General features: G+C 35.2%; 1 protein-coding gene across 8 annotated transcripts in view; it reads left to right on the forward strand.

Moving 5' to 3' along the window:
- The window catches only part of Agtpbp1 (ATP/GTP binding carboxypeptidase 1), a 169,106-nt gene extending 158,268 nt beyond the window's left edge, over positions 1-10,838 (forward strand). For 6 of the 8 annotated variants that reach the window (XM_026410611.2, XM_026410615.2, XM_026410613.2 and 3 more), the window contains one exon: positions 8,995-10,838. In XM_026410611.2, coding sequence (XP_026266396.1) covers positions 8,995-9,172 — 178 coding nt within the window. In that variant the 3' untranslated portion in view covers positions 9,173-10,838. Of the gene's footprint in view, positions 1-1,460; positions 2,710-3,417; positions 3,691-8,994 lie in introns of those variants that run through there. The other 2 variants (XR_003302792.2, XM_026410614.2) reach the window with 2 other exon arrangements.
- The last annotated feature ends 6,662 nt before the right edge of the window (positions 10,839-17,500 follow it).

Consider the following 17,500-nt stretch of genomic DNA (forward strand, 5'->3'; position numbering starts at 1 on the left):
TTATTTCAGTTCTTATTTATTTGGAAATCTTATTTCAGTTTCACTTCTAAAAACTATCTTCAGTATAGGATTCTAGTTTGGTTCTCCTTCTTCTCCTTGTTCTTCTTCCTTCTGCTCCTTTTCCTCTTCATCTTTCTTTCCCTCTCTCCCATCCTCTACCCACCCGTGCCATGTTACTGCATTTTATTTCTTACTTCATTGAAAATAATGTTTTTTCTTTGGATATGTTTGGATTTTCTTGTCTCTGGTTTTTAGCATTTTTTCTACTAAGGCTGAGGGTTTCTTTTCTTTGTATTTTCCAACTTGGGACTTTTAGTTCCTCTTAAACCTATAGCTTGAGTGTTTCTTTGTTTTTGGAGAATCTCCAGCCATTTGCTTTCTAAATATCATGTCTTCCACATTCTTTCCCCTTTGCATGTTTAGTTATGTAGATATGCAACTTAAATTTCTGATACTTTTTGCTTTCTTTGGCTTGGTGTGAAGTTTTCTACTCACCAATTGCTTTGCTTCACTAGTTCTCTTTTCATTTCTGTTTAAAGTCTTAGACTTAATTAGAGTTCTTTTCAGTTACACATTTTCCAGTTCTAAGCTTTTCAGGTAATTTCCATTTATCTATATATTTATTTATTTATTTTGGTACCAGGTATTGAACCCAAGGGAGCTTTATCCCTGAACTACATCCCCAGTCCTTTTTATTTTATTTTATTTATTTTTTATTTCAAGATAGAATCTCACTAAGTTTCTGGGCATCTTAGTAAGTTGCTGAGGCTGGCTTCAAACTTACTATCCTCCTGCCTCAGCCTCCTAGACTGATATTATAGGTGTTCACCACTGGGCCTGGCTCAGGTGATTCTTTTTTTGAATAGAAAGTAGAAGGTAAAATTCTTTTTCTCTTTATTTATTTTCTTGGATGTACTAATCAAATATTTTAGAGTTTATATCTGATAACTTCTATACTGGATCACCTGTGGGTCAGTTTCTGTTGGATTTTTCTCCTGGTTCTGTTTCTTAATTTGTCTGGTAATATTTGCTCAAATGTTAAGTGTTTAGTATAAAATTTCACAGACGCGTTTAGGAATCTTCCTTTAGGGAGAATCTGTTCTATTATCTGATAGGTGTTAGATTAGGGCTGTTCACCCCAATCTGGTGAGCCACTGACCTGGCTTGAGGTTAGGCTGCAAAATGTATGAAACTTAGTTAACCCTTGGTTCACTTCTCCCTGCTTCCTAGGTCACAGCCTTCCTGAGGTCCCAGTTGAAAGCCAAGGACTCCTCCTCTTCTCAGCACCACAAGATTGCCAAAAAATTTCTGTGGCTTGTTTTTGTTTTACTAGTTTTGCTCTTTTCTGCTTTTTGCTGCTTTTTAGCCTCTTGCACTGTGTAGTTTTAAGATTTTGTCAAATGCCTCTGGTGAAAACTGTTGAGTGTTGGGGTCACATCTCTGCACTTCCCTTCTTTCAGGAAACTTGGCAACTCTGAACTGCAATTTTTGCCTGCAATCCTTTGAACTTGATGAAAGCTCTGATGACTTCTCTGCCTCTAGCAGCTGCCCTTGCTTGGCCTTGGTTTCCACAAGACTTTGCCCCATGCACCTTTTCTTTTTGCTGACTTTGCTTTGTATCCTTTTACTGTAATGTTATAAGTGTGAATGTACTGAATGCTAAGGCTCCCCAGCCAATCATTAAACCTGGGGTGGTCTCAGGACTTTCCTGATAAACATGTGCATTCTGAATATCTGTTAAGGTTGATTATCTCAGACCTTCTAGTGTTCTACAGAGAATGATCAAAGTCTGATGGTATTATGATCCTTTTATATATGTATGTGACTGAGGCTCAGAGAGATGAACTTTCCCAAAGTCATCTATATAGTAATTCCTGACAGAACCAGGAATTGGACCCAGCTCTAACTCTAAAATTCTTCTGTTCTTTCATTATATTTTACATCCTCCAAGTGAATAATCAAAACTACCATAATGTATAGGTTAGTTTTTGAAACTCTGGTACATTATTGTGTAATTTAACTATTTAACACTATTATGTGTAAGGAATGTTTTTAGATGCATAGTGAAAGTAAGTTGTAGTTTAGTGATTTAATTACTGTTTCCTAGATACAGCTTAGTTACTTTTTTTTCACACATAAATAGCAATAAGCAAATTTCTTTCCTTTTTTTCTATATATTCTTTTGTTAGATACTCTATACACTAGCTGTGTGTGTGTATGTATGTATGCTATACCCACTTAAGACTGACAGAAATTATTAAATTTAATATCTATGAATATTTTGTTTATGCTGTGATAATAGTTTTGTTTACCTTGTGATATTTAGGTGATGCTCTCTCTCTCATAAGATAGGCATCGAATTATATACATAATATATCCTGTAGCATTTGTGCAAATAGAAAGATTTTCTTATACCATTGATCTGACTTTTCAACACAAGAAAGCCAGACACAACAGTTTGCAAATTGCTGATATTTTAGGCAATAGAATATTTTTCTTTTGGGGCGTTGGTTTCAGAAATTCTCCCCCATGATATCTTTATTGTATTTTATTAAAACACATAGGTTACTCTCAAAGTCATATTAAGATCGAAAGGTTAAAGGAGAATTATGAATTTAAAACGTAGAAAGAGTATTTATAGTTCTGATAGCTTTGGTGAGACCATTTTCTGGGCTTTTTTGGAATTAAGAAAGGCTGATTTACTTTTTCTTTAGTGAGGTAGATTTTCTTACTATCAGCATTTTATACTTATACAGTTTAATGGTTTGTAAATACTTTCACGTTTTTTACCTTTCTGAAGCTAGAGGACTTTGTGAGAAAGATGGGGCTGATACTGTTATCGCTGCTTTACACCTAAGAAAACACATTTTGGAGAAAGTGACTTGCTCAAGGTCACTGAATAGCTGGCTAGTAGAAGCAGTAGAGGCACAACTCAGAATTTCAGGCTCCATATGCAGCATTTTGTTTCTGCCATGCAAGAATAGGTAAGGGAACTGAAGGTCTGTTCTGGTGTCTCAGATGGAAGATCAGCTCTGCTAGAAGTAGGCTGCACATGTTTGAGAATGATGGTGAATTTTTTAGATTTAATTTTGTGTGGTGCCTAGTAGTTTAACACAAGGGAAGCCAGACAACTTTCTGAATCTGCAGAAAACAGATTCAGATTCTCCTTGGAAATCAGTTGTAATTATAACTCCTTTTGCATGACAATGACACTTATCTAAAGTAGAGAATTTCAATGCATTCATCCTGTGTGAAGGCTAGTTGGGTGAAAGTTTGGATATATTTCTTGAAATAGCATGTGTGGTGATTTGTTTTTGAAGTCAAATTTTAGCTTATTGTCTTTTAGAATGAAATGTTTCTTATAGAATTGTTTTTTGGCTTTGTCACCTTTACCATAAGAATTAAAATCCAAAATAGAAGGATGTTAGAACAAATGATGGAAGGCAGCTGAAGCAAAGCAGTGCAAAAGAGTGAACTTATGTGAAGAAAATGAGGACAACAAGGAAGTAGTGGCGGAAAAAGGAGAAGTTGAAATTATTTATGAAAAAATGAAATGCTATGATTGGTCTTGTGATTTAAATTTTTTTTCACTAAAATAAAATTAGAGGGATTGGGTGATATAAAAAATGATGATCTTGTCAACTGCATTGCTTTCCATAAAGAGCTCAGCAAAGATTTTTTGAGGTGTCTGAAAGCTGAAGGGAGGTACTACTCAGGTAAATCACAGTTCCCAACCTTAGTATTAAGAACATAGACATACAAGTGGGTGGTTTCAACCATATGCCATAAGTGGTCAGATGGAAGTTTTTGTAGGATACAAAGAAATATAGAGGAAATGGCACTAATCCCAGGATGGAGCATTAAGGAACAACATCAGAGGATGTTTTAAAAGAAATATGAGTGGATAGGAGGAGGTAACTGGGAAGTACACCCTTTATAGAGGAAACAGCGTCATCAAAGGCATTAATATAAAGTGTGGGGCAAGGAGTGCCCAGCCTGAGTAGCTGATTTCCTTATGGAGAATTTTGGTTTGTATGAGTTGGGAAATAGCTCAGTGGGGAGAACCATGAATGTTTAACATACTGCATTTGCATTACATGTGTGAGGTAGCCAGGTATATATGTTTAGCAAGTCCATACATGTATAGGAGAAGTTCAATGGTAAAGTCCAAGTTAGAAATTTGGATTTGAAAATGATCAAAGTAAAAATTAAAAATGAATGAGCTCAACTCATAGATGACATGCACATAGGAAGAGCCATTAACCAAAAGCATTGCTATAAATACCTACTTTTTTTTTAAGAGAGAGTGAGAGAGGAGAGAGAGAGAAAGAATTTTTTTTTTAATATTTATTTTTTAGTTCTCGGCGGACACAACATCTTTGTTGGTATGTGGTGCTGAGGATCGAACCCGGGTCGCACGCATACCAGGCGAGCGCGCTACCGCTTGAGCCACATCCCCAGCCCTAAATACCTATTTTTGAGGAATGCATAGATGATGAGGAGCATATGTTCACCACTGAGAAGCATCAGAGAGGAATGAAGCAAGCCAAATAGAAGGGTGTCAGAATTGTCACTACAGTTAAGTATTGTGGAGAGAGCTAATAAAAATGGGCTAGAAAATGGCAATTGGAATAGCATTATGAAGACTGCTTTCTGTGAAGTGCTGGGAATTGTAGTCTTCTGCCTTTCCCTTTCCCCTGTTTCAGTGTCTTCTAGTTCCATATACCTGACTTTACTGATATCTCTCCTCTTGTCGTCTGTCCCCGGCCCCTCCACCTCTCTCTGCATCTTACTGATGTTGCTGAGGCCCCACTGGTGGCCCCATAACAGTTGCTGGAGGGACTCAGTGTACTTCAGCTGTGGTATAGACCTTCATGAAGCTGAGGCTATAGGCATGAGTTTGTTAGGACATGGAAAGACAGGAGTCAGTGTGGATTGCAGGAATGGAACAAGAGCAGTGGATTGGTTTTATACACTTATAAGAAGGGGTGATGCCATGGATGGAGTTCATGTCAAAGGAGACAAGGAAGTTTGTACTAGAGAGTATTTATATTACTTCTTTTGATTTTCCAGTACCTTGCCTTCCAGGTTGTGCTTCTTTGTCTTAAAAGTGCATGCCAGCATCTTAAATCAACATTGCTTCAGGTTTCCTTTCTTTTTAGGAACTTATTTGACTCAAACATGGGCATTGCTGTTGCTCCTAAATCATGCCTTTCTCATTATTTTCTCATTGACTTAAAGTTTAGAAAAGAGTAAGCTTTTTCTTTAAATACTTTCTTTAGTTCATATTGGTTAACTTCCTGGTACTCAGCTTCCCATATGGAACTAGATCCTTTCTCTGACCCCAGTGCAATGTCTAAGCTCCCTGAACTAACCTGTTTTCCAGTGGGAGGCAAATAGAGCTGGCATTCTGCTGTCCATAGATGTCTTGAATAACCCTTGCCTACCCTCCCTGCCATCCACTGTGGATTTTTGTCTTCCTGTCTGTTGGGAGATGCCGTCTTTGTGCCTCATCTCTCTGGAGCCAGCCTCTATAGTTCTGGTTGCTTTCTCCAGTCCCTGTACCAACACATGTCTTTTAGGAACTCTTTCTCTTCCTTGAATTTCCATTATCATTTTTTTCTTGCTAGGACAGCCTCCAGCAAGAAGATAAGTAAATATATGGCAAGAGAAGATACAATTTTCTTTTTCCTTCTCCTTTTCTTCAGCTTTTCCATCTGTTCTTAGACTCATCTGGGACCACTGTGAGACTGTAAATCACCAAGGTCAAGGAGTAGGAATGAATTTTTGTATATTAAAGAAAGATGAAAACAGTTCTTTTAAAGGGCAAATAATCTTGTAATTTTTATAGTTCCCTAACTAAAAACTGAAATTGTTCATGTGTTAGGTATGTTATGAAGTCTTACCCAATCTTCCAAGTCAGTCAACTTCATTCATCAGAACTTCTCTCACACATAAAAGCTCTGAACTTTTAAGAGGAAATTTGCTATATATTAGATCAAGGTGATTTTGTAATTCATTTTCTTCATTTAAAAAAATTGTGGCATATATACACAATGGAATATTACTCAGCAATGATAGAGAATAAAATTATGGCATTTGCAGATAAATGGATGGAGTTAGAGAAGATAATGCTAAGTGAAGTTATCTAATCCCCCCCCAAAAGAAACAAATGCCTAATGTTTTCTCTGATATAAGGAGGCTGATTCATAGTGGGGTAGGGAGCCGGGAGCATGGGAGGAATAGGCGAACTCTAGAGAGGGCAGAGGGGTGAGACGGGAAGGGAGAAGGGGGTATGGGGTTAGAAATGTTGGTGGAATGTGATGGGCATTATTATACAAAGTACACATATAAAGACACGAATTGGTGTGAATATACTTTGTATACAACCAGAGATATGAAAAATTGTACTCTATATGTGTAATAAGAATTGTAATGCATTTCATTGTCATATAAATAAAAAATAATATAAAATAAAATAAAGCAATATAAAGTCTTAAAATATTTTTTAGTTGTAGTTGGACACAACATTTTTATTTTATTTATTTTTAATGTGGTGCTGAGGCTTGAACCCAGAACCCCACATGTGTTGGGAGAGCGCAATACCGCTGAGTCACAACTGCAACTCCTCCTTTTTAGTTTTTTAACTAGCAAGATTAAAGCTCATTAAAAGGAAAAGGTGTTCTTGCCAGATGCATTTTGCTTTCTTCTTTCAGTAAATTAGAACCATTTAATCAATCAGCATTCACTTCTCACCTTAACTTCCAGACACCCAAACTGAATTTAATACTCAGTTGTAGGAATTCTCTAATTTTAGGTGTCTAATGACATCTGCTTCTCTGTTCATTTGAACAGATTATTTTCCTTTTCATTGTCTGATTTCATGGTTTTTAATTCAGCAATCAGAAATACTTTTTGGAAGTATGTAAACAAACACATCTTCATAAAATTTAGGTAGCTTTGGTCACTACCTAATGGGCTTGACCTGTTTCTATGTTTTCTCTGGGGTGTGTGTGTGTGTGTGTGTGTGTGTGTGTGTATATGTATGTGTGTGTGTGTAAAATCTCACAAATTGGGAGAAATTTGAATAATGTGATTTTTTTTCAGAAGTAAAGAGTTTGTTACAGAACCCTTGGAAAGGTTGTCTTAATCCCAAACAACTACCTAATGAAATATTTAAAGGCACTTAGTGCTTGCAAGCAAATTCTTATTCTGTATCCCTAGAGAAAGTAATTAATCTGGCTATAGTGTCCTCCTTCCACTCACCTCCATCCCCTTTCTTTCTGATTCATAGGATTCTTCTTTTAAATTATTACATTATAATTATCGTTATATTGTATGCATGTACAAATATGTAACAACAAATCCCATCATTATCTACAAGTGTAATGTACCAGTAAAAAAGTGGGGCTGGGCATGGTGGTGTACCTGTGATTCCAGTGACTGGGGAGGCTAAGGCAGGAAGATTACAAGTTCAAGACCAGCCCCAGCAACTTAGTGAGGTTTTAAGCAACTTAGTGAGACCCTATCTCAAGATAAAAAATAAAAAGGGCTTAGGATGTGATTCAGTGGTAAAGCACCCTAGGTTTAATATCTACTACCCCCTTTTTAAAAAGTGGGAAAAAAAGATAAATAAATTATAAACAACAACAGCAAAAAAAAAAAAAAAAAAAAAACAAACCTGGGGATGTAGCTCAGTTGGTAAAGTGCTTGCTTTGCATGTACAAGGTCTTGGGTTCAATCTCCACCACCACCAAAAAAATGTGTGTGTGTGTGTGTGTGTGTGTGTATGTGTATGCGTGTGTACACATAGCGGTGAAATTCACCGTTACATGTTCATGCATGCACATAATTTAACAATGTAATTTGTTCTCACTAGTTTTTCAGTTTTATTCTCAGTCTGAAAATTGTGGGGATGGGTATATGGGCCAGTTTATGGCAGTTATCACTTTGTAGACTTAAATATTTTAGTGCATTATTCACAGAACCAATTAGGTAACCATAGTTTCTTATAAGGCTGATTGAAATTATATATTGCCTGATTTACAGTGATTAAAATAGAACTTTTAAAATGAATCTTAATAGCCTGCAAATCAATGAAATCTTTCAAGGAAGTGACCTAGTGAGAGTCCACTATTTTTTTTGTAGCTATCTAATAGTAAAATGTATATTAACACTATTGTAATATCATTAAAAGTTAGCATTTCACCCCTTATTTTCTTTTTCTTTTTTTAAATTAGAGCTTTATAGTTATACATAGTACTTGGGATCATCCCAACAAACCATACATGTATGGAAATCAACTTCAGTTCGTGATACCCACCTTTTCCCTCCCTCTCCTCTCCCATTTTCCTTCCTCTATACTCCTTGACTTCTTTTTGCTTGTCTATTAATTTGTATTTGATTGGTTCTTTATATTATCCTATTCTTCCTTCCCCCTTTATTTTACTCTAGCTTCTTCAAATAAGAGAAAACATTCAACCTTTGAGTTTCTGAGTTTGGCTTATTTCACTTAGCATGTTATTCTCCATTTCCTTCTATTTACCAGCAAATGTCATAATTTTATTCCTTTTTATGGCTGAGTAGGACTACACACACACACACACACACACACACACACACACACACACGCTGGTATATATATTGTGATATATATACCCCATAGTTTATTAATCCATTATTGACAAGCTTTGGATTGATTCCATAATTTAGCTCTTGTGAATTAGCTCTTGTGCTGCTATAAACTATATCACTGTATTATGCCAATTTTTTATCTTTTGGAAAAATACCAAGGAGTGTCACCCCTAATTTTCAATATAAGCTTTCAGCTATTACAAATCACTCAACTTGTTCATTTAGATAAAAGTTTTTTAAAGTTAATGCAAACTGTTTGTATCATATTGGAATCAAAGTTAATGCAGTATGGTAAAATAACCTTGTATTAGAATCTTAAAACTCAAGAAGTCTTACATTCTCCGTATGTTTTGGCTACAGCCCTACCACTTATGTTTTGGATGAAGATGAACCTCGATTCCTTGAAGAAGTTGATTACAGTGCAGAAAGTAATGATGAGTTAGATATTGAATTGGCTGAAAATGCAGGAGATTATGAACCTTCTGCTCAAGAAGAAGTTCTTTCTGACTCTGAATTATCAAGAACATATCTACCTTGAACCCTTTGCCATATCTTGTTAACTGCAAAGAAGAAATGAAATATCTTGGTTTTTATTACACAGGAAATTTGAGGGAAATGAGTTTATAGAGAGCTGACTCAAAAAGAAAACCAAAAAAACAAGAAGTAACTTGGGCCTGTTTGGTTTCAAGACAATAAATATGTTATTAATTCATGATAAAATTGGCACTTTGTTTTATTTTAGATATCAATGCACTTTATACAGCATTGAATTATCAAATAATGGATTTACTTAAAAAAAACCCTGAGTATCATTGCATGAATTTTTATCTCCTCATGGTTATATCCTGCATCAAAATGGATAATTTTGAAGTGTGTCAGAATTTAAAATCTGAATTCTAGAGTTGTTGAAAACTAATATATATGTACTTGGATTTCCATGCGTGTGTTTGTGTAGAAATGGGTAGATATTGAAGATAAAACTGTTCTTCAGAATCATGCTGTTGGATTGTGACTGAAATAATCCAGAATTTGCCTTGAAACCATTACATTCTACATTTACTAAATTAAACAAATAAAAATTATATTAAATGTTGCATTTATTTCGTCATCCTTTTTAACCAGCTTAGATTATTTGATGTGTAGAACTTTGTGAGAGTATTATAAAAATCCAGTACCTGAACACAGTGATAAAATTTTTTTTAAGCCTAAAGATTTTGGTATTATGGATATACCTGTACCTATCATAAAAGATATATTTAAACAGCTCTTTTCTCTAAAATTGTGTATCATGGATGCACTTAAAATTTTTCACTGCAGTCAATTAAGAAGAGTAAAACCACTTTGGATACAATCTGATGTTAAATGTACATTGTTTATTTAGCATCTTGTGAGCTGTGCTATGTTATTAGATTTATTGATGTGAATTTATTTAGGGCATGCTGCTACTAACATCAGAGTCCAAGATGACTGCAGTGAATCTTGTAGTGATGTTTTCCTGAGTTTTAGCCCTCCTGCTGCAGGAATGACTTGTCTTCAAATAAAATAAAATGAACCCAGTGATTTTTGAATAAGTGCTTTAAGAACTAAGTTTCTGTTGTAACAGTACAAATCCTCCAAAATAACTGTATCAATAAATTCTTGCCAGAATTCAGGTCTTAGTTTTAGTACATAAGTTCCTTGCTTAATCTTAGATTAGAATGTTTTTAACATTAAAATGGAAAAGAAATTATAAAAGTGTATTTCAAATTTATGCATTTTCTAAATCAATTGTATTTTTTTTTTGTACTGTTTAGGATATTTCATCCACAGTGCAGATTCTCTTTGATGTCTTGGGAGCCATGTTTAAAAACATAGTGTGAGGCAATTGAAAAGAGATTTTTTTTCCCTCTAAATAGTGTACTTCTTATTAATCTCAGAAAATGAAGATTAAATAGACTGTGAAGTTGAACCAATCCTATTAGTGTGGTAGTCTAATTTAGGAAAGATCAGGATAATTTAGCAAGGTAAAGCATTATTTATTTATCACTTATTTATAATTATAAATATTTTATCTTTATATATAAAAAATTACATATTTTATTATAATTATACTGTTACCAGAGAATAGATTATGCAACCATCATATCCATGTATGAATTTTTCTTGACAAAAGTTTTACAGAATTAGGAATTAAAAAAAAAAAAACAAGATAGTCAAAGCAACCATAGTTACCATAATGTGCAGAATGACTCAAATTTTCAATTTATTATTTTAGCATTGTAAAAACCCCTTATGTGTACAGTTAGTAATTTTATATTGACAAAGTACATCTTTTATTATAGTTACAAACCTGAACATTTTATTACATATTCACAAGGTTGAAGAGAAAGTCTTTATAGTTAGGAAATGTTTTATTCATAACCATAAGAAAGTAAAAAGTAATATAAAATTGTAACTTTCCTAATTAGAGGTATAATTAAGTTTCATTGGCTATTACTAATTAAAATTGCCCTAATTTTTATCTTTGAGACTCCTTTATTTATTTGTTTGTTTGTTTATTTTTAAGAATTTCCAAAGAAGTTTGGGATGCTTTCACTACTGCAGTCCTGAAAAATCAGTCCCATACAGCAATGATGAGGTCTGATAAAATGAACCTATTTTTTATTTTATTTATTTTTGGTACTGGGGATTGAACTCAGGGGCACTTGATCACTGAGCCACATCCCCAATTCTATTTTGTATTTTATTTAGAGACGGGGTCTCACCGAGTTGCTTAGTGCCTCACTTTTGCTGAGACTGGCTTTCAACTTGTCATCTTCTTGTCTCAGCCTCCTGAGCCGCTGGGATTACAGGCAAGTGTGTGTCACTGCCCCGGCCAGAAATTGAACCTTTTGAAGAGAGTTTAGATGTATTTAATTTACCTTGCATTTGGGACTTTGAATTTCTTTATTTCTTTTCTTTTCTTTTTTTCTTTCTTTTTTTTTTTTTTTTTTTTGCTACTGGGGATTGAATCCAGGGGCACTTTACCACCTTTACCTCTGAGCTACATCCTCAGCCCTTTTTCCCATTTTGAGACAGGGTCTTGCTAAGTTGCTGAGGCTGGCCTCAAACTTGACGATTCTCCTGCCTCAGCCTCCCAAGTCACTGGGATTACAGGCATTCACTGCACTCCACTGAATTTCTTAAATGTAGTTTATATCTAATCCAGTGGTTCTCAAGCTGTGGTGTTCATCAGAAGAGGACTTCTCAAAACACAGATTGCTGATGGTATAGATCTGGAATAGGGCCCAAGAGTTCTGCATTCCTTATAAATTGCCAGGTGGCAATGCTGCAGGACCACATTTTGAAAATCACTAGCATACTCTGATGCACTCTTTTAGCATCCTCATTTCCTAAACATCATAGGCCCTGATCTTTACTGCACAGAAGTCTAATTAGGTCACAGGGTCACTCAGACAGAACCAGATGTGAGCCCAGCTCTCTGATAGCTTGGCCCCATGTTCTTTCCACAAAAGGAGATGCTATTCTGTGCCTTTCCCCAGGGAGTGAGGACTGTTAAAAGTTTAAGGATCTTTCCTGAATTTGTGAAATGTGTTTAGGCAAGGGAGAGGGCAAAATCCTATGGCTCACCTTGGCTTTTTATTATGGTCACAGTCTTGTTTGAATACAGGAAGTATAATTAGTCTCTGCTACTTTTGCTAGTTTTTGTGTGGTATTTGGAAACATTGGTCTGAATCTTATTACAAATAAATTACCTGGAGTTATGCTTCAGGTGGAATGCTAACAGCAATGATTATGATATTTGTCAATTTCACATATCCAAATTAATATAATGGTATAGACACTGAAATGGATAATACAAAAATGTACTAATGGAATTGTTTTTGTGCATGAACCAGAAATAAATGACAGTAATGAAAAAATAAATGTATCCTTATAAATTTTATTGCTTTCCTATGCATGCTTTAATTGTTACAAAAATATTAATTGAAAATGAGTGAGTTTTTTTCCCTATTTTGGAAGGTTTCATAACATATGTAAACTGTAGTTCTTTCCATTAGGAAAACCTGTTTTAATTAAGACACTATTCTACTTTATACAATAGAATGTTACTATTAACATAAATAGTTCTCTTATTATATTCAAATTCCTGCAACATAGAAGAAAATCTAGAAGAAAGTTTTATTTTCTTTATGCAAATGAAGTTTTGTCCTTAAAATGTTCCATGCCAGTTGTTTTCCTTTAGTAATGGCAGTTAGCACTTTTACTTACCTGTACTGGTGGAAGGTGATCATTAGTAGTGCCTTATGATCCTTCCTTCCTCCCACTCCATTGCAGATCCTTTCTGATTTCCAGGATTCCTCTAGCAAATCTTACCATTTTCCCTGAATCTGACTGGTTATTAGAGGCGTTTGAGTTAAAAAAAGAATTAATTCAATTTGAGGCTGCTAACAATGTAGTGCTAAGCTGCTGAGGCTGGCAACTTATGTATATGTATTTTATAATAGAGAGGAGTATCCAGTTTATGCCAATCTTTGCTAGTCTTTATTTCTCCCTCATAAAGAACTATACAAAGCAAAGCAAAAGTGCCTAAGTCCAAGTGAATGACCCTCTTCTGTGGTATTTCCGGCTAGTCAGAGGTATTCTGCAGCCTGGGATGTGGGCACCATTTCTTGAGTACTACAGTGATCCTTGCTGATATTCATTTGTATTTGTATATGTACATATTCACACACTCCAATGAAGTGGCAATGGCTTTGTGGTACCTCTCTATTTGTAAACCCAGCTAAGTTTGAAGGAAAGAAGAAATTTAGCTTCAAATGTTCAGAAAGTTTTACCTGTATAATAACAAATGTAGGACATTCCTTTCAAAGCTATCATTGGTAGAGTGGCAAGGGATTATGAGGCGAGCAATGGCAAAAATCTAGTCAGGGTAATTATGATGCGTGATCTTCCAAATTTTGGTGGTGTACTTTGAAACAACATAAAAATATTTTTGACAAATGGTAAATATGAAGAAATTATAAAATGCAAAGGTGCTTGTTATTGAAAATTAAAATAGGCTGGAAGTTCTATACCTTAGAAAATAGATTGAATTCTCTATGGCTTTTTCTCTGGCTAAGGGGATAAAGTAGGAAATTTTAGACTGTTTCATGCTAAATATTTACTAAAGTCAAATTATATATTCTATTTATAGGATCATGACTTTTTACTTTTATACTTTCCCATTGGTACTTCATATCATCTGTATGATTTCTTTTTTCCTCTGTTTTCCTTACATTTATTCTTAGAAATGTTTGACATTCATGTTTTTTTTCTTTCTTTCAGAATATAGGGCAATTGAAATAGTGATTGAATTGTACAATTTCATATAAAAAGATAAATTTTAAAATCTGAAAATATCTATTTGTTACCATTTATGATAAATATAGATACTTAAAACATAGATGCCATTTATGATAAGTATATGTATTTATAATAGAAAGGAGTATCCAGTTTATGCTTACCTTTGCCAGTCTTTATTTCTCCCTCATAAAGAACTATTCAAAGCAAAGCAAAACAAAACAAAACTAAACCATTGTTACTGTCACATAAAATCCAAATCTCTTACAGGATGGATTGGATGCCTAGGTGGTTTCCTCCGGAACACCCAAACTTCTCTTTTCTTAACCAGTGTTCCAGATCAGTGTGTTCTTGCCCTTTACCTTTGGGATAATGCACACAACCTGAATGGTACCATCTGGCACATTCCATCTTCTGACTACAGAGATTGGCTTGGGGTAGGTAAGTTGGCTAAGCCAATCCAAGCAGAATTAATGTCAGGGCTTTGAATGGCAATGCTAACAGGACCCTTTCTTGTAATTAAGGTTAAAGTTGCAGGCAGCCACAGTGCATCCAGGAGATAAGATGCCTGAGATGAACCAATATTGAAGGAACAGAGCTAAGACATTGAAAAAAATTGGATCCTTTTATCATTTCAGCCCCACATCAAGCTGTACGTGAAACTTCAGGTTGTTTCAGTTCTGTGGACTTGTTTACTCACCTTCATTGTTGAAGCTCTCTGAAAAGGATTTTCTGTTACTGTGGTACAAAGTACATAGATGTCTGAAACCTATCTGAAAAGCCAGCAACTTGGGTCCATTCCAGAAGCAATGACTCACCCAAAGCCATGTCCTCAGAGAAATTAAAAGGAAGGGTTGAGTTCTTTTACCCAAAATAACACTAGAGCAGGCACAATAGATTTTTGCCTCAAACACATCAGACAAACTCAATTTTCTTTTTTGTCTGCCAGAAAAAAAATTATCTGGGCCTGAAAAGAGCCACACTATTGTCCATGATACTCTGAACTTGGAGACTATTTCCTCCAGTGATGATATTTATCATTAGTTCAGAGATAATGTCCCAAGAGCAAACTTTTTAGCATCTTGAAATTTCTCTCTAGTAATTATGAAGGGCATAAATGTGAGTATTAATATTGAAGTTGAGCTCCTCTTTAATGGTACATCATGGTAAGATGGACTGGGGAAGAAGCTGAGAAGAATCAAGAGATCCCTTTGCTGAGTGGTACATAATTGGACAAACTTATGCAAAGATAGAAGTTGGATATCTCTAGCCTCAGCATGGGTAACAGAGTGAAACTTAGCATTATTCATTTAACATTCCAAAGCTATTTCCATCCAACTTTGGAACTGCAAATTCATGCCTTTGTCACCCATACATAGATATAGGATTCATAGATAATTATCATTTGAATGGCCCTTTAGCGAGTTTAAGGGTAACATTTTTTCCCTAAAACTTACCTTAGTTTAGTATCATACAAACACTATTAGCAGATATGATTAGGCTTTCCACTTTGTACATGAGGAAACTGAGGTTCAGAGAGGCCAGGTGACTACCTGGACTTGCTAATATAAAGTGGGGTGGGCTTTGTCCATTGGGGATAACCATGAACAACTTCTCACATTCTGGTAGCCAGTGGCCTGTGTTTTCTCTTTGCAAGGGAATCAGGCCTGTCAGCCTTGTGTCAGTAGTTTAACCATATTGGAAAACCATGTCACTGTTTATCACCACATGCCATAGGGGTCCTTAGAAAAGTGGGAAGAACTAACACTGACAAAATATCTGGCATGGGGTAAGCACTCTCCTGGTGCTTTGTGAACATATCTCAAAGGAAACAATTTTATTTTTTAGCCCATGAAATGATTCTCATATTTTCCAAATCACTCTTTTATGGATGGTTGTGATGAAGGCTGTACATCCAATTTTTGTTTCTAACCAACTTTTTTTTAAAGTAAAGAGGCCTTTGAGTCTTTTATTTTGTTTAACAAAATAGGTAATGTTTTAGTTACAAGCTTTTTCCAACTATCTTTTCTGATTTCTCCTAAGTCTGGAAAAGCTGCCTTTATTTCTGATGGTGAGGGGAAAGAATTTTGCCCAATGTATTTAAAGTACATTTTGTCTGGAAGACTTTGTCTAAAGTTTTGCTTCATTTTCTTTAAAAGATTTATGTTTTAACTGAAAAGATAGTTTATTTTGTAGATACATTACCACTGTAAGTGGGAGGGCCAAGATATAAGTTTTAGAAATAAGTCCACAATATTCTATTTTTCCATATGCAATCTTAGTTAGAGGGTAAATCACCTTTTTGCAAAAGCACAAAAAAAGAATATGATCAAAACACTCCAACTTTCTGTTAGAGTTACTGGCAAAACTTATATGGAGAAATTTTTATTTATTGGTGGATTAGGCTCAGCTTATATCACCTTCAATTTTCATAATTCTCTCAGTTTAAGCACAGTAGCAAGTACTACTCCCTTTCTAAAGAGAGTAATTGCCACTCCAACCATCTTACTGGGTACTGGTCATGCCGGCCTTGTGGAAGATACCTGTTGTGAGCATTCTTAGGATGTGTGTGCCAAATGCACGTGAACAGACATCCTAAACAGTACCAAGAGGTCAGAGACTACCTGCCTTTACTTCTAGTGAATTTTTTTAATATTTATTTTTTAGTTTTAGGTGGACACAACATCTTTATATTTATGTGGTGCTGAGGATCAAACCCAGTGCCTCATGCATGCTAGGTGAGCACTCTACCACTGAGCCACAACCCCAGCCTACTTCTAATGAATTTTATAGGGGAAGTTTCACTGTCTCTTTACAGATAAGTCCATTATAATTACAAAACCTTTTAGTAAGGCCACTGCAAAGCATGCCAATATGTCCAGTACTAGGAGTAAATAAAAGAATGATCTTTTCTTCCTTTGATGATGATAAAGGGTAACATTTTCAGAGTGTCTAGTCTTATGTATACTTATATATGTACTGAATCTATATATGCCTACTAATCCTCACAATAATCCTAGATAGTTATTATTACCCCCAATTTGCAAATGCAAAATTTAGCTAATGTCATACAGCTAGTAAATGATGTCAAAATCAGTTGGTTGTAGAAAGCAGCTACCGAAAACTACCACGGGGTTTTTTACAAAGATTCTACAGGATGTGACCAGGGAGAAGATTTAATATCCAGTATGTTTCAAGGATGGGCTTACAGACATGGGACCACCATTTTGCCAACCACCAAGGAACAGGTGTTATGAAACAATAGAATGTATACATTTAAGTCCAACCCTGAAGACAGGAAATTATCAGGATGGCCTCTGTTCCATCATGTTTATCTTATCAGGGTAGCCCATCATATGCCTCCTTGTAGGAAAGAAGGATGTTCAACCACTATGTGATCTATTTCCCCAGTCATACCCACCATAAACTCTTGTTGTTAAAGCAAAAACAGAGAAAAAGAAGTGCCCTGTTATCTAGATTTGGATAAAGAGAACATGGTTTTGGGGAAAATGTTCAAGGACTGAGAAAGAGCCAATATATGGTT

The sequence above is a fragment of the Urocitellus parryii genome, chromosome 4 (genome assembly GCF_045843805.1).
Source record: "Urocitellus parryii isolate mUroPar1 chromosome 4, mUroPar1.hap1, whole genome shotgun sequence".
NCBI classification, from domain to species: domain Eukaryota; kingdom Metazoa; phylum Chordata; class Mammalia; order Rodentia; family Sciuridae; genus Urocitellus; species Urocitellus parryii.